Source organism: Pseudophryne corroboree, chromosome 4, assembly GCF_028390025.1.
Source record: "Pseudophryne corroboree isolate aPseCor3 chromosome 4, aPseCor3.hap2, whole genome shotgun sequence".
NCBI lineage: Eukaryota > Metazoa > Chordata > Amphibia > Anura > Myobatrachidae > Pseudophryne > Pseudophryne corroboree.
In genome coordinates, this window is record NC_086447.1 from 868,110,845 (window position 1) to 868,129,308 (window position 18,464).

At 47.1% G+C, this 18,464-nt stretch overlaps 1 protein-coding gene and 1 pseudogene across 1 annotated transcript in view; one reads left to right on the plus strand and one right to left on the minus strand.

The window, feature by feature from the left end:
* GNMT (glycine N-methyltransferase) overlaps positions 1 to 18,464 on the minus strand; it is a 102,724-nt gene that overhangs the window by 21,334 nt on the left and 62,926 nt on the right. The window contains exons 2-3 of the mRNA XM_063918745.1: positions 7,379 to 7,506; positions 6,628 to 6,741 (exon numbers count right to left, since the gene is read on the minus strand). Of these exons, the coding sequence (XP_063774815.1) occupies positions 6,628 to 6,741; positions 7,379 to 7,506 (242 nt within the window). The remainder of the gene's footprint in view (positions 1 to 6,627; positions 6,742 to 7,378; positions 7,507 to 18,464) is intronic.
* LOC134912067 (5S ribosomal RNA) lies at positions 1,514 to 1,634 on the plus strand (annotated as a pseudogene).

The window sequence follows — 18,464 nt, forward strand, 5'->3', positions numbered from 1 at the left end:
ACGGCCGCCCTCAAAGATCCAGCTGATAGGAGGCTGGAAAATACTCTAAAAAGTATATACACACATACTGATGTTATACTGCGACCAGCAATCGCCCCAGCATGGATGTGCAGTGCTGGGGGGGTTTGGTCGGAATCTCTGACTGGAAATATTGATACCCTGAATAGCGACAATATTTTATTGACTATAGAGCATTTAAAGGATGCATTTTCTTTATATGCGAGATGCACAGAGGGATATTTGCACTCTGGCATCAAGGGTAAGTGCGCTGTCCATTTCTGCCAGAAGAAGTTTATGGACGCGACAGTGGTCAGGTGATGCGGATTCCAAGCGGCATATGGAAGTTTGCCGTATAAAGGGGAGGAATTATTTGGGGTCGGTCTATCGGACTTGGTGGCCACGGCAACAGCCGGAAAATCCACCTTTTTTACCTCAGGTCACCTCCCAACAGAAAAAGACACCGTCTTTTCAACCTCAGTCCTTTCGTTTCGTGACCAAGCAAATTGCGAAACGTACGTCAGGAAGGAGACTGCATCCTCACGGTCACGTGGTGCGCACACGTGACCGCAACGAGCCGTTCTCGGCAAAGTCCGTCGCCAAGGGAACCAGCCAAACAGGAAGTACAGTGCGGCCGGAGCTCGGCAGCAGACAGGACGCGGGCAGACGCGGCCGGCACCTTCCTCATACCAGGATCTCCCCCAGTATATCAAGTAGGACTAGAACTTTATGAACATACACCAGGTTTGGTTTATACATGTGTCTCTGTGCACCAGTGCATTTTCAATACATGTGTCTCTGTGCACCAGTGCATTGTCATTGCACGGACCGGCATTTACAAATACCTTACCCACATGGTGCATAGACTATACTATTGACAGTCAGTTATCGCCAGCAAGGGAATTAATACAACCCTTTTGAGGTCTATATTTCTACCAAAAAAGCGGATGTGGATACGTCTGCCATTTTTTTGACCTTATCCAGCACATAAACGCCTTCTCTCTCTCTCTTTTACATGACAGAAACCCATAATTATCCCAGTATTTCCTGAAGACACATATCATATAGAAAACACTCTGTGTCAATTTATCATTATTTTTCTATTACTTGAGAATCATTTCTGAGAGCTGAAGATTTCACTGTTTGTGTTTCCCTGCTTCTTTGATAATTCAAAGTGTAATATCATACTTCCATTACTGTTTTGGAGACCAAATTTGGAGGTTTCCCTTTCCTGCACAGTTAAAAATACCATTATTTTGATCTAATGTTTTATTTATTTTCATATATATGATAAACTGTGCAGCTGAGAGGTTTTATTCCTACTGATACTGCGACTAACTAAGCCGTGAAAATCCAGATGGGTACTTAATCTTTTGTTATACCTTATCATTTATGATAAAAATTTTTGATTTCTTTATCAAATCAGCTGTATCGATACCTGTGGCTCATATAACAACGTAAATTGGCTCCTGTCTGTGCCCAATTGTGGACACAGTGTGACAAGGGTGAGCATAAGGTCTGCGGTCATACCCCGCTGGAGATGCCCAATCTCATCTGATCTTGGAAGCCAAGCAGTGGAGGGCCGGGTTAAGTACTTGGATAGGAGACTACCAAGGAACACCCTGGTACTGCAAATATTTGCCACCCATCTGTCACCAATACAGAGCATTGTATTACACCTCGGTTATGACCTATGATTCAACTATCTGCTAGGATTAAAATTCCCATTTGGGATATATAGCAGCTTATAAATGATGGTCATATTTTCAATAAGTGAGCAATTTATTATCACAGGTTGTCCTACAGTTGGAGTGTGATTACTAACAACACTATAGACATACCCACTTCGGCCTGAATTAGGTATTTGAACCTTACAATTTATATATTTCTCTTTATATTTTCGCAATGTCACCATTTAATAAACATCGGCACCCATTGAACTCCTCAATAATTAATTTTAAAGAGAATTAATAAAATATTGTATTTTAGTTAGTTTTTGTGACATTTAGTCGTACAACGTTATCTGTATATTGAGTGCTTCCCAACAAGAGTCTTCTTTCTTCTTTTTTTCATGTCCTTTCGTTCTCATAAGAACAAGCGGGCAAAAGGCCATTCATATCTGCCTGAGGCAAAGGAAAGGGTAAGAGACTGCAGCAAGCAGCTCTTTCCCAGGAGCAGAAGCACTCCCCCGCTTCTAAAAAGTCTTCAGCATGTCGCTGGGGCCTTACAAGCGGACTCAGGTCCGGTGGGGGGGTCGTCTCAAGAATTTCAGCGCGCAGTGGGCTCACTCGCAAGTCGACCCCTGGATCCTGCAGGTAGTATCACAGGGGTACAGATTGGAATTCGAGACGTCTCTTCCTCGCAGATTCCTGAAGTCTGCTTTACCAACATCTCCCTCCGACAGGGAGACGGTGTTGGAAGCTATTCACAAGCTGTATTCCCAGCAAGTAATAGTCAAGGTACCCCTACTACAACAAGGAAAGGGGTATTATTCCACGCTGTTTGTGGTACCGAAGCCGGACGGCTCGGTGAGACCTATTCTAAGTCTGAAATCTTTTGAACACTTACATACAAAGGTTCAAGTTCAAGATGAAATCACTCAGAGCAGTGATAGCGAATCTGGAAGAAGGGGACTTTATGGTGTCCTTGGACATCAAGGATGCTTACCTCCATGTCCCAATTTGCCCTTCAAACCAAGGGTACCTCAGGTTCGTGGTACAAAACTGTCACTATCAGTTTCAGACGTTGCCGTTTGGATTGTCCACGGCACCCCGGGTCTTTACCAAGGTAATGGACGAAATGATGATTCTTCTTCGAAGAAAAGGCGTATTAATTATCCCTTACTTGGACGATCTCCTGATAAGGGCAAGATCCAGAGAACAGTTAGAGGCCGGTGTAGCACTAACCCAAGTAGTGCTGCAACAGCACGGGTGGATTCTAAATTTTCCAAAATCCCAGCTGAGCCCGACGACACGTCTGCTGATCCTAGGGATGATTCTGGACACAGTTCAGAAAAAGGTTTTTCTCCCGGAGGAGAAAGCCAGGGAGTTATCCGAGCTAGTCAGGAACCTCCTAAAACCAGGAAAAGTGTCAGTGCATCAATGCACAAGAGTCCTGGGTAAATGGTGGCTTCTTACGAAGCGATTCCATTCGGCAGATTCCACGCAAGAACCTTTCAGTGGAATCTGCTGGACAAATGGTCCGGATCGCATCTTCAGATGCATCAGCGGATAGCCCCGTCTCCAAGGACAAGGGGGTCTCTTCTGTGGTGGTTGCAGAGTGCTCACCTTTTTGGAGGGCCGCAGATTCGGCATTCAGGACTGGGTCCTGGTGACCACGAATGCCAGCCTGAGAGGCTGGGGAGCAGTCACACAGGGAAGAAATTTCCAGGGAGTGTGGTCAAGCCTGGAGACTTCACTTCACATAAATATACTGGAGCTAAGGGCAATTTACAATGCTCTAAGCCTGGCAAGACCTCTGCTTCAGGGTCAGCCGGTGTTGATCCAGTAGGGCAACACCACGGCAGTCGCCCACGTAAACAGACAGGGCGACACAAGAAGCAGGAGGGCAATGGCAGAAGCTGCAAGGATTTTTCACTGGGCAGAAAATCATGTGATAGCACTGTCAGCAGTGTTCATTCCGGGAGTGGACAACTGGGAAGCAGACTTCCTCAGCAGACACGATCACCACCCGGGAGAGTGGGGACTTCATCCAGAAGTCTTCCACATGATTGTGAACCGTTGGGAAAAACCAAAGGTGGACATGATGGCGTCCCGCCTCAACAAAAAACTGGACAGGTATTGCGCCAGGTCAAGAGACCCTCAGGCAATAGCTGTGGACGCGTTGGTAACACCATGGGTGTACCAGTCAATGTATGTGTTCCCCCCTCTGCCTCTCATACCCAAGGTACTGAGAATTATAAGGCGAAGGGGAGTAAGAACGATACTCGTGGCTCCGGATTTGCCAAGAAAGACTTGGTACTCGGAACTTCAAGAGATGCGCACGGAGGATCCGTGCACTCTACCTCTAGACTTACCGCGGCTGCGTTTGACGGCATGGCGGTTGAACGCCGGATCCTGAAGGAGAGGGCTCCGACGGAGGAATTTCAACTGGGTCGATTCCTACATTTCCTGCAAACAGGATTGTCTATGGGCCTCAAATTGGGGTCCATTAAGGTTCAAATTTCGGCCCTGTCGATTTTCTTCCAGAAAGAATTGGCTTCAGTTCCTGAAGTCCAAGCTTTTGTCAAAGGAGTACTACATATACAGCCCCGGTTGTGCCTCCAGTGGCACTGTGGGATCTCAATGTAGTTTTGGGATTCCTCAAATCCCATTGGTTTGAGCCACTCAAATCGGTGGATTTGAAATATCTTACATGGAAAGTGACCATGCTACTGGCCCTGGCTTCGGCCAGGAGAGTGTCAGAATTGGCGGCTTTTTCGTACAAAAGCCATATCTGATTTTCCATTGGGACAGGGCAGAACTGCGGACGCGTCCTCAGTTTCTCCCTAAGGTGGTATCAGCGTTTCACCTGAACCAACCTATTGTGGTGCCTGCGGCTTCTAGCGACTTGGAGGACTCCAAGTTGTTCGACGTTGTCAGAGCCTTAAAAATATATATATATATTTCAAGGACGGCTGGAGTCAGAAAGTCTGACTCGCTGTTTATACTGTATGCACCCAACAAGCTGGGTGTTCCTGCGTCTAAGCAGACGATTGCTCGTTGGATTTGTAGCACAATTCAACTTGCGCATTCTGTGGCAGGCCTGCCACAGCCAAAATCTGTAAATGCCCACTCCACAAGGAAGGTGGGCTCACCTTGGGCGGCTGCCCGAGGGGTCTCGGCATTACAACGCTGCCGAGCAGCTACGTGGTCAGGGGAGAACACGTTTGTAAAATTCTACAAATTTGATACCCTGGCTAAGGAGGACCTGGAGTTCTCTCATTCGGTGCTGCAGAGTCATCCGCACTCTCCCGCCCGTTTGGGAGCTTTGGTATAATCCCCATGGTCCTGACGGAGTCCCCAGCATCCACTTAGGACGTCAGAGAAAATAAGAATTTACTTACCGATAATTCTATTTCTCGTAGTCCGTAGTGGATGCTGGGCGGCCATCCCAAGTGCGGATTGTCTGCAATACTTGTACATAGTTATTGTTACAAAAATCGGGTTATTATTGTTGGAAGCCATCTTTTCAGAGGCTCCTCTGTTATCATGCTGTTAACTGGGTTCAGATCTCAAGTTGTACAGTGTGATTGGTGTGGCTGGTATGAGTCTTACCCGGGATTCAAAATCCTTCCTTATTGTGTACGCTCGTCCGGGCACAGTATCCTAACTGAGGCTTGGAGGAGGGTCATAGGGGGAGGAGCCAGTGCACACCACCTAGTGGTCAAACTTTTAATTTTGTGCCCTGTCTCCTGCGGAGCCGCTATTCCCCATGGTCCTGACGGAGTCCCCAGCATCCACTACGGACTACGAGAAATAGAATTATCGGTAAGTAAATTCTTATTTTCCCTATACTTACCTACTTTTCTTCTCTCTCCTTTAGGCATCAATGTGTTTTCATCATTTATCAGCAGTGTGTTTGCATCATTTGTCAACCGTTTTTGCATAATTTGTCAGTAGTGTTTGTATCATGTATTAGCAGTCTGTTTGCATCATGTATCATCAGTGTGTGTCTATCATGTATCAGTAGTGTGTTTGTATCATCTATGAGCAGTATGTTTGCATCATGTATCATCAGTGTGTGTCTATCATGTATCAGTAGTATGTTTGTATCATCTATGAGTAGTATGTTTGCATCATGTATCAGCAGTGTTTGTATCATGTATCAGCAGTATGTTTGTATGATTTATGAGAAGAGTGCTAGCATCATGTATCAGCAGTGCATCTGCATCATTTTATCAGCCGTGTTTGCATCACTAATCATCCGTGTGTTTGCATCAGGTATCAGCAATGTGTATGCGTCATGTATCAGCAATATGTTTGCATCATTTATCAGCAGTGTGTTTGCATCATGTATCAGCAATGTGTTTGCATTGTGTATCAGCCGTGTTTGCATCATTTAGCAGCAGTGTGTTTTTATCAGCAGTGTGCTTGTATCATTATCGTGTATCAGCAGTGTTTGTGTCATGTATCAGCAGTGTGTTTGCATCATGTATCAGCAGTGTGTTTGCATCATGTATCAGCAGTGTGTTTGCATCATGTATCAGCAGTGTGTTTGCACCATGTATCAGCAGTGTGTTTGTGTCATGTATTGGCAGTGTGCTTGTATCAGCAGTGTGTTTGTGTCATGTATCAGCAATGTGTTTGCATTGTGTATCAGCCGTGTTTGCATCATTAAGCAGCAGTGTGTTTTTATCAGCAGTGTGTTGGTCATGTATCAGTAGTGCATTTGCATCATTTATCAGCAGTGTGCTTGTATCATTATCATGCATCAGCAGTGTGTTTGTGTCATGTATCAGCAGTGTGCTTGTATCATGTATCAGCAGTCTGTGTCATTTATCAGCAGTATGTTTGTATCACAGACCAGCAGTGTGTTTGTTTCAGTTATCAGCCATGTTCGTACCATTTATCAGCAGTGTGTGAGGATGGTGTTACTTTTGTATTAGGGAGTTTGGTATACAGATGTTACCTTTGAAGTCAGGAAGATGAGCGAATGAATTCCCTAGACATATCACAGCATCAAATCCCTTCCCAGGTCGTGAGATATCCTGATCCAGAGACAGCCAGTTCCCTTCCTCTATGACTGGGATATACAGAATGTTAGAGAGATACATCCCAATCTATCTATAGAGACATGGGTGGTCATTCAGAGTTGCTCGCTCGTTGCCGTTTTTCGCAACGCAGCGTTTAGGTGGAAAATGCGCATGCGCATGGTACGCAGCGCACATGCGCTTAGCAATTTAACACAAAACTTTGGAGATTTACACAAGCTCGAGCGACGCTTTTTCAACGCTCGAGTGATCGTAGTGTGATTGACAGGAAGTGGGTGTTTCGGGGCGGCAACTTGGAGTTTTCCGGGAGTGTGCTAAAAACGCAGGTGTGCCAGGAAAAAACGCAGGAGTGGCTGGAGAAACGGGGGAGTGGCTGGCCGAACGCAGGGCGTGTTTGTGACGTCAAACCAGGAACTAAACAGACCGAGGTGATCGCAATCTAGGAGTAGGTCTGGAGCTACTCAGAAACTGCAAGGAATTATTTATTAGCAGTTCTGCTAACCTTTCGTTCGCTATTCTGCTAAACTAAGATACACTCCCAGAGGGCGGCGGCTTAGCGTGTGCAATGCTGCTAAAAGCAGCTAGCGAGCGAACAACTCGGAATGACCACCATTATAAAGTACATCCCAGCTCCTCCATTGCCTCACCACACCCTGTCTATTCTCTCACCCCATTTGTCAAATGCTGGTTCCTTTCTCCGGTTCCATCGTGTTTTCAGAGCATATTTCAACATCTTATCACTGGCATCGACACTGACCACGGAGAATCCCTCCTCCACCAACATCTCTGAGTCCACCCTGAGGGACAGTACAGGGGCAATGAGTGACACTTCTGCTCTGTTGTTAGTAGTGAGCACACAGCTGGGGCGAGTTACACAAACAGATAGCAAGGCTGAGGAACACCGATCACTCCATCCAGTTTCTTATTAATACAATTCATGCAGAAGGCAGGGACACCGCCTGTTTTCCTGTCTGCAGCTGCAGCCATCAGAATTAGTATTCCGGCTTGCAACCACGCACCGAAGTCGGCCTACGGCCCCACAGCAGTCACTCCTACCAGTCTCGTACGGTTGCCCACTTTACGGGAAGAGTAATCCATCAACGGATGGATCAATCTGTCTGCACTTTCAAATTGCACCTGTTTCCCTATGCATGGTGCATTCTGGGGCATATGCACAGATTTCTGGGGGATCTGTCTGAACTTTAATATAATGGGGACAGCAATAAACGGGTTGGGGCTGAAATGCCGGTGGTTAGAATTCCGACAGGGGTCTGATAAGTGTGCTAACCTTCCCCCCAAACCCTCCCTTACCGCAGCCTAAACCTAACCCTCCCCCTCCGCACAGCCTAACCCTAAACCCCACCACCACACACAGCCTAACACCAACACTCCCCAGTGGTGCCTAAATCTAACCCCCACTTCCTGCAGCCTAAACCTAATACCCCCCCTCCCCACACACACAGCCTAACCCTAACCCCCCCTTCCCGTTGCCTAACCCTTTCCCCACAGCCAAAACCTAACCCCCACTTCCCGCAGCCTAAACCTAATACCCCCCTCCCCACACACACACAGCCTAACCCTAATCCCCCCTTCCCGTTGCCTAACCCTTTCCCCACAGCCAAAACCTAACCCCCACTTCCCGCAGCCTAAAGCTAATACCCCCCCTCCCCACACACACAACCTAACCCTAACCCCCCCCTTCCCGTAGCCTAACCCTAACGCTTTCCCCACAGCCAAAACCTAACCCCCACTTCCCGCAGCCTAAACTTAATACCCCCTCCACTCACACACAGCCTAACCCTTACCCCCCCTTCCCGTAGCCTAACCCTAACCCACAGCCAAAACCTAACCCCCATGGCTTACCTCTCCGGCGGGCCGGCAGTCGCTCGTTCTGGACCCCGGCGCCAGGATTATGACCTCATTGGGGATGCCGGCGCCAGCATTCCGAGCAGTGCCAGGATTCCGGTAACGGTATTTCAACTGCCGGGATCCCGACCATCAGGATCCTGGCCGGATCTCCAATAAGCAGGATGTTTATTGCTGACAGTTAATGTATAAATGATGAAGAACCCATTTTATAAGCCTAGGAGTTATCATTGTAACTTGCAGATCAGGACAGAAACCAACAAACATGTTAGTGGGTGATAATGTAGCAGGTTTTCTTTTTTGTTTATGTAACTTTACTTCTGTGTTGTTTTACTAGGTGATTACGTGTGACAGTAAAGCTGGCCATACACTTATGCGACTTCTCGGAGGGGAGAAGTCACATACAATCACCCCTGAACCGCCCGGCAGCTTCCCGACGGCAGGATCGCCAGAGCCGGCCTTAGCTATAGGGCATTTAAGCATGTCTAGGGGCATCCAAGCATGTCCCTGCAGCATCTCATGCTGAGAGCATACCTCCCAACTGTCCCGATTTTCGCGGGACAGTCCAGTTTTTTGGGGACTGTCCCGCTGTCCCACCCGCGGGCCGCGGTGGGGGTGGGGGGGGGGGGGGGCAGTTGGGAGTTTCTGTCTCTCGCTGCCCTGCTTAGCAGAGCAGCGGAGAATAGACGCTGTGCGCATGCGCACAGCGTCTATTCATTGGAGGGAGAGGGAGAGGGGGCATGCCAGCGGCTCACAGAGCGCTGGGCATGCCCCTTCAGTGACGAAAACGGGGGCGTGGCTCGCGATCGCGGGTCCTCCCGCTAAGACACACCCCCTTTCCATAGGCCACACCCCCTTTTCGGGAACGCGCGCGGCTTCGCCGCGCATGTGTCCCTCTTTACAGAGGACAAAAGTTGGGAGGTATGTGAGAGGGACAGTCCGCAAACTAACTGTTCCTTTCCAAATGTATTCAATCAGTACTTGTATACACTGCTGTTTACATTTGGCAAAAAAAATGCACACTGTGCCTTAAACTTCCTCTGACATGCTTGAATGCCCCTGACTTGTGAGACCTCAGACAGACAGCAGAAGCCCAGTAAATGCAATTCCTGGACCTGTGACATTTTTACTGACTATATAAGGTTATTACTGGATGGCTTCTTATGATAACACATGTGTATTTTGGAAAGACTGCTTCACAGAAACCTGACATCACCTATACTGCTTGTGCACATGGGGGAGGGGGACCCTGCCATCCTGTGTGTGTCCCTTATCCCTGTGCAAACCCCAGGTGTCTGCAGGGACATAACATGGGCAGTGTTCTCCCCACACTTTATTTCCTAGTCAGTCCATACCGTAAAATTCCCCTGCCATCTAGCACTGTAACGTGGTCAGTAAGTTGCGTTGTGCTATTTTCTATATGAAACATCAGTGCAGCGTGACTTTTGGACACATCAGACTGGAGGGCAGAGCATTTAGCTCCCACAGTATAAAGTAAAGGGCATGCAGTTAACGGGAGTAACAGACACCAGCAAACACACTGAATAGTGAAGAGAATGGACAGTTTCTACATGTTTGATACTGATCTTTTTGTATAACCAGCAAGTGTGGCAGTATCTGTGGCAGTATATGTGTATTATGGGCATTACTAATGTGGGGCATATGTGTAGGGTGCATTACTGTGTGGCATTATGTGTATTATGGGCATTACTAATGTGGGGCATATGTGTAAGGTTCCTTTACTGTGTGGAATTATATGTATTATGGTCATTACTGTGTGGCATTGTGCAGAGTTGAACTGGCCCACAGGGTAACCCCCCGGTGGGCCCCACTACCTGAGCGTTGCAGGTACAGATGCAGAACTAGCGACGGAGCTAGGGGGCACCAGACAAAATTTTGCCTAGGGCATCAAATTGGCTAGGGCCGGCTCTGAGGATCGCATACAATAAATCGTATGCAGTCCTTTTGCATACGATGTATCGTATGCGACCCCAGCCAAGGCTGCCAGTGCAACATATCTATAGTGCAGTTCTTCTGATCTAGGGGCTCCGATCCAATGCTCACGGGACCACGCATCGGATGGGATTGGAGGTAAAACACATGCTATTTGCCAGTTTTCATCTGATTTATCGGCCCAAAACGTCGGAATCGGATGAAATTGGGCAAAATCGCACAAGTGTATGGGCAACTTTACTTTTGTATCTGTCCCTGTCCCTTGGGCACTGCATGGAGAAAGGCAGAGTCTCAGAGAAGAGGGGAGAGAAGAGCCATAGTTATTCAGTGGTGGTTGGGCCCATAATTGGATTTTCTGTAAGGTATACTTACCTACTTGACATTTCTACATTTCTCCTCTCCGGGAGAAGCCCGGAAAGGAAACGCTGCAGAAGACTTTATGGGGCGGGGCCAGGTTGTGACATCAAGCCCCACCCCCAAATCGCGAAACACTGTGATTCGCGGGTCTGCGGGGAAGGGGGCGGGGCTAAAAGGACACAATTTGCGTCATTTTAACCCCTTCCCCACCCTACGGACCCGCGAATACAGGAGATTATCTCCATCCTGCCCACATCACTAGGGTGCAAGCAGGATGCGGGAGACCTGTCTCCTCTTCCAGGGGTGCAGGGGGGGGGGGGGCTACCCCAAAAAACGGGAGCCTCCTGCAGCTTCCGGGAGAGTAGGCAAGTATGCTGTAAGGTTGTATTCACGCTAAGAATGACACCCTAAAGCTGGGTACACACTAGACCACAGTTTCCCAAACTCGGTCCTCGGGACCCCACACGGTCCATGTTTTCCAGGCCACCTGTAGAATTTTAAAATGTGGCAGTTGGTGATACACAGTGCAGCTGCTGGGTGACATGGAAAACATGAACTGTGTGGGGTCCTGAGGACAGAGTTTGAGAACCACTGCACTAGACAATGTGTGTACCTAGCAAAATCAGCAGCGACAGGAACCCGGCTGGGGGAGCCTGCGTCGGTAAGTACATACATGAAAATTCAATTCATAATCAAAATAGAAAATCCACAAAGCACAATGGGACTCATTCAGCGGCTTAGCTACAGTGGGTGCAGCTTGTGCAGTGCATATAGGACCCATGACCTGTAAGTCATGGGTCCTCCGACTCCGCCAATGTGATTTCTGGCCTCTGCATCCACAGTAAGACAGTGAGGTGAGAATAATATGAAGGGTCCAACACTGTAGCTGCATCTACCAGAGAAGAAGGCTAGTAACTCACAGAAATTCAGGATTAGCTTCACATTATTCTAATTACATTGTAGACGGCCTGCAGAGAATTGCATCTAGGGGCCTAATTCAGACCTGATTGTAGCAGCAGTGCACATGGTTTTGCCCATCTGCTAACAAATTTGCTGCTACGGTCAGGTCTGAATTAGGCCCCATATTGTAAGGCCACATTAAGCTATGTACAATTATAAACTCGGAAGAAGAAAAATACTATGTCGTGGTCAAAGGACACATTAGTGATAGTCTGATGCCGTTTTGAGGCAGGGAGGGGGCAGCGATGGGCTACGGTTGTGAAAACGGAGGTGTGTCGCCACTGTTTAGAGGGAGGGAAGAGACCTGGATCTCTGTGGTAGGACGGAGATTTCCTGGTCTCTGCTAGGGGCGGTTTGCGCGTCCCCATGAGTGTCGCAAGCCACCCAATGGTGTTTCAGTGATCCGCCCTGCATCCTAGGAAGCAGGGTGGATCACTACTGCAGCAGGAGGCGTCTCCTTGCAATAGACACCTCCTGCTGCATCACCATACAGCGCTATCACTGCAGTGATAGCAACTCCAACTACATATAAATTAGCCCCATCAGTAGAACGTCAATTGCAGAGGCAAATGTATATTTTGAAATCATTTCCTTTTGCAGCGAAACATTTTTTTTTCCTTACCAAGACAGCAAAGTGATACTGCGCTCCCTATAAGCAGTGGCGCACTACCGAAAGAGTTTATTTACTGCTCCGCCGGGCTCCGCAGTGTGCGAATGGCAGATTTGGGCTTCAGACAGGAGTTAATAACACAATCACTGTATAAAATAGATAGACTATATTTTAAGCATGAAAAATATATTTTAAAATATCTAACTTTTCTCAAAAAAATCCTTCACACAGAGAATAAAGGAATCTCCATTATTTATAGTAGATAACGCTGACCTCTATGAAAGAGAGTTTATACAGATTCCATAGAACCACTGGGCCCATCTAGTCTGCCCCAGGTACATGCACACACTAGGGTAAATTTTTGTTGGCAGCCAATTAACCCATGAGTATTTTTGGATTGTGGGAGATAACCGGAGTACCCGGATAAAACCAACGCAAGCGTGGGGAGAACATACAAACTCCACACGACACAGTTAGGCCCATGTTGGGAATCAAACCCATGGCCTGTGCTGTGAGGCAGAAATGCCAACCATCACCCCATCCATAAACTCAAAACTCACAATCTAACACAGTATAACACTAATCCCCCTTTACAAAACCATCCAGAATTCTAGCCAGCATTTGCAATCTTAATCCCTACAAACTGAATGAAGTGATCGCACCACTAATCCCCTCCTTGCAGATGGGAGGTAACAAACCTGTTTGAGATGTTTATTTTGAGTTACACGGATCCTGAAATGCGTTAGTAATATTGTGACATGAGGATTACTGACGCACCATGGCCTGGAGGCATTAATATGCCAGGTGTGAGGCTGGATGTATCGTCAGATGCTGGCAACTCAAAATGCAGACAAGGAAATGCAACTTTGCTCAACTCTAAATGAGGCCCCAGAGTCCATAAACAGCACCTTCTCCTAAATCAGTATACACAGTGCCCTATAGAAGGAAGCTGCATTGATGCCATTTCTTTACACACTGGGTAGTTATATTATAGATACACTGTAACATGCACCTGATATATACACACCATACTTGCCTACTCTCCCGGAATGGCCAGGAGACTCCAAGACCCCCAGGAAGAGCAGGCAAGTCTTCCGATTTCTGGGGTCCCCCCTGCCCGGCCGCCCACCTAGCAAGTAAAGTGGGCGGTCCAGGCAGTCGATGATGCGATTCTTGTCGAATCGCGTCATCATAGCTTCGCCCCCTTCAGTATAATGCCAATAATAGGCAACCAATCAGCACTGAAGTAACATTTATAATATGCATACTATAAAATTGTACAGAACAGCTGATTGGTTGCCATGGGGCGTGGCCAGCACTCTCCTCAGTGTCCGGGAGCTGGGTGCTGCACTGTAACATTATCAAGCAATGCTCACAGCCAGCTTAGGGGGACATGTCCTAAGCAGTGATAAAAGTGGAGAAGTGAGCCAGTGGAGAGTGCCCATGGCAACCAATCAGCTGCTCTGTATACTTTTATAGTATGCAAATTATAAATGTTACGTCAATGCTGATTGGTTGCCTTGGGCAACTTCACTTTTTTCACTGCTTAGTAAATCTACCCCTTAGTGTCACCCGACGCAGTCTGCACTCCCCTAGTAACACCTCTGGAAGGGACAATGATTGGGTAACTCACTGTATCCTGAAAGGCAAGCTTGTACCCTACACATAATTACCGATTTCTGAATCCCCTCTGTGGGTGAGGATGAATATTGCGGTTCTATGAAGAGGGGGCAGGGCCAAAATTATGCAATTATCAGAGAATCACATCATATTGGCCCAAATTTGCCTACTTTTGAAAATGTTTCAGGAAGATTGTGAAAGTAACACCTATCAGCGCGGACGTGTACTGCTACATCGGAGAAGCGTGTCATGAAAATGACTTACATCTAGAGATGAGCGGGTTCGGTTTCTCTGAATCCGAACCCGCCCGAACTTCATGTTTTTTTACACGGGTCCGAGCGACTCGGATCTTCCCGCCTTGCTCGGTTAACCCGAGCGCGCCCGAACGTCATCATCACGCTGTCGGATTCTCGCGAGGCTCGGATTCTATCGCGAGGCTCGGATTCTATCGCGAGACTCGGATTCTATATAAGGAGCCGCGCGTCGCGGCCATTTTCACACGTGCATTGAGATTGATAGGGAGAGGACGTGGCTGGCGTCCTCTCCGTTTAGAAATTAAAATAGATAGGAGAGTGAGAGTGAGACACTTCATTTACTTACTGGAGCTTAGGAGGAGTTATACTAGTGACTGATGACCAGTGACCTGACCACCAGTGCAGTTTTATAATTTATTATTATTTAATAATCCGTTCTGTTCTTGTTCTCTGCCTGAAAAAAACGATACACAGTGACTCAGTCACACTCACATACCATATCTGTGCTCAGCCCAGTGTGCTGCATCATCTATGTATAATATCTGACTGTGCTCACACAGCTTAATTGTGGGGGAGACTGGGGAGCAGTTATAGGTTATAGCAGGAGCCAGGAGTACATATTAAACAGTGCACACTTTTGCTGCCAGAGTGCCACTGCCAGTGTGACTGACCACTGACCACTGTGACCAGTGACCTGACCACACTGACCACCAGTATAGTATATTGTGATTGAATGTCTGCCTGAAAAAGTACACTCGTCGTGTGACTTGTGTGGTGTTTTTTAATTCTATAAAAATTAAAAAACTCATTCTGCTGACAGACAGTGTCCAGCAGGTCCGTCATTATATAATATATACCTGTCCGGCTGCAGTAGTGATAAATATATATTTTTTATATCATTATTTATCATCCAGTCTATACTAGCAGCAGACACAGTACGGTAGTTCACGGCTGTAGCTACCTCTGTGTCGGCACTCGGCAGTCCATCCATAATTGTATACCACCTACCCGTGGTTTTTTTTTTCTTTCTTCTTTATACATACTACATCTCATTATCATCCAGTCTATATTAGCAGCAGACACAGTACAGTACGGTAGTCCACGGCTGTAGCTACCTCTGTCACTGGACTCGGCAGTCCATCCATAATTGTATACCACCTACCCGTGGTTTTTTTTTTCTTTCTTCTTTATACATACTACATCTCATTATCATCCAGTCTATATTAGCAGCAGACACAGTACAGTACGGTAGTCCACGGCTGTAGCTACCTCTGTGTCGGCACTCGGCAGTCCATCCATAATTGTATACCACCTACCCGTGGTTTTTTTTTTCTTTCTTCTTTATACATACTACATCTCATTATCAACCAGTCTATATTAGCAGCAGACACAGTACAGTACGGAAGTCCACGGCTGTAGCTACCTCTGTGTCGGCACTCGGCAGTCCATCCATAATTGTATACCACCTACCCGTGGTTTTTTTTTTCTTTCTTCTTTATACATACTACATCTCATTATCAACCAGTCTATATTAGCAGCAGACACAGTACGGTAGTTCACGGCTGTAGCTACCTCTGTGTTGGCACTCGGCAGTCCATCCATAATTGTATACCACCTACCCGTGGTTTTTTTTTTCTTTCTTCTTTATACATACTACATCTCATTATCATCCAGTCTATATTAGCAGCAGACACAGTACAGTACGGTAATCCACGGATGTAGCTACCTCTGTGTCGGCACTCGGCAGTCCATCCATAATTGTATACCACCTACCCGTGGTTTTTTTTTTTTCTTTCTTCTTTATACATACTACATCTCATTATCATCCAGTCTATATTAGCAGCAGACACAGTACAGTACGGTAGTCCACGGCTGTAGCTACCTCTGTGTCGGCACTCGGCAGTCCATCCATAATTGTATACCACCTACCCGTGGTTTTTTTTTTCTTTCTTCTTTATACATACTACATCTCATTATCATCCAGTCTATATTAGCAGCAGACACAGTACAGTACGGTAGTCCACGGCTGTAGCTATCTCTGTGTCGGCACTCGGCAGTCCATCCATAATTGTATACCACCTACCCGTGGTTTTTTTTTTCTTTCTTCTTTATACATACTACATCTCATTATCATCCAGTCTATATTAGCAGCAGACACAGTACAGTACGGTAGTCCACGGCTGTAGCTACCTCTGTGTCGGCACTCGGCAGTCCATCCATAATTGTATACCACCTACCCGTGGTTTTTTTTTTTCTTTCTTCTTTATACATACTACATCTCATTATCAACCAGTCTATATTAGCAGCAGACACAGTACAGTACGGTAGTCCACGGCTGTAGCTACCTCTGTGTCGGCACTCGGCAGTCCATCCATAATTGTATACCACCTACCCGTGGTTTTTTTTTTTCTTTCTTCTTTATACATACTACATCTCATTATCAACCAGTCTATATTAGCAGCAGACACAGTACAGTACGGTAGTCCACGGCTGTAGCTACCTCTGTGTCGGCACTCGGCAGTCCATCCATAATTGTATACTAGTATCCATCCATCTCCATTGTTTACCTGAGGTGCCTTTTAGTTGTGCCTATTAAAATATGGAGAACAAAAATGTTGAGGTTCCAAAATTAGGGAAAGATCAAGATCCACTTCCACCTCGTGCTGAAGCTGCTGCCACTAGTCATGGCCGAGACGATGAAATGCCAGCAACGTCGTCTGCCAAGGCCGATGCCCAATGTCATAGTACAGAGCATGTCAAATCCAAAACACCAAATATCAGTAAAAAAAGGACTCCAAAACCTAAAATAAAATTGTCGGAGGAGAAGCGTAAACTTGCCAATATGCCATTTACCACACGGAGTGGCAGGGAACGGCTGAGGCCCTGGCCTATGTTCATGGCTAGTGGTTCAGCTTCACATGAGGATGGAAGCACTCAGCCTCTCGCTAGAAAACTGAAAAGACTCAAGCTGGCAAAAGCACCGCAAAGAACTGTGCGTTCTTCGAAATCCCAAATCCACAAGGAGAGTCCAATTGTGTCGGTTGCGATGCCTGACCTTCCCAACACTGGACGTGAAGAGCATGCGCCTTCCACCATTTGCACGCCCCCTGCAAGTGCTGGAAGGAGCACCCGCAGTCCAGTTCCTGATAGTCAGATTGAAGATGTCAGTGTTGAAGTACACCAGGATGAGGAGGATATGGGTGTTGCTGGCGCTGGGGAGGAAATTGACCAGGAGGATTCTGATGGTGAGGTGGTTTGTTTAAGTCAGGCACCCGGGGAGACACCTGTTGTCCGTGGGAGGAATATGGCCACTGACATGCCTGGTGAAAATACCAAAAAAATCAGCTCTTCGGTGTGGAAGTATTTCAACAGAAATGCGGACATTTGTCAAGCCGTGTGTTGCCTTTGTCAAGCTGTAATAAGTAGGGGTAAGGACGTTAACCACCTCGGAACATCCTCCCTTATACGTCACCTGCAGCGCATTCATAATAAGTCAGTGACAAGTTCAAAAACTTTGGGCGACAGCGGAAGCAGTCCACTGACCAGTAAATCCCTTCCTCTTGTAACCAAGCTCACGCAAACCACCCCACCAACTCCCTCAGTGTCAATTTCCTCCTTCCCCAGGAATGCCAATAGTCCTGCAGGCCATGTCACTGGCAATTCTGACGAGTCCTCTCCTGCCTGGGATACCTCCGATGCATCCTTGCGTGTAACGCCTACTGCTGCTGGCGCTGCTGTTGTTGCTGCTGGGAGTCGATGGTCATCCCAGAGGGGAAGTCGTAAGCCCACTTGTACTACTTCCAGTAAGCAATTGACTGTTCAACAGTCCTTTGCGAGGAAGATGAAATATCACAGCAGTCATCCTGCTGCAAAGCGGATAACTGAGGCCTTGACAACTATGTTGGTGTTAGACGTGCGTCCGGTATCCGCCGTTAGTTCACAGGGAACTAGACAATTTATTGAGGCAGTGTGCCCCCGTTACCAAATACCATCTAGGTTCCACTTCTCTAGGCAGGCGATACCGAGAATGTACACGGACGTCAGAAAAAGACTCACCAGTGTCCTAAAAAATGCAGTTGTACCCAATGTCCACTTAACCACGGACATGTGGACAAGTGGAGCAGGGCAGGGTCAG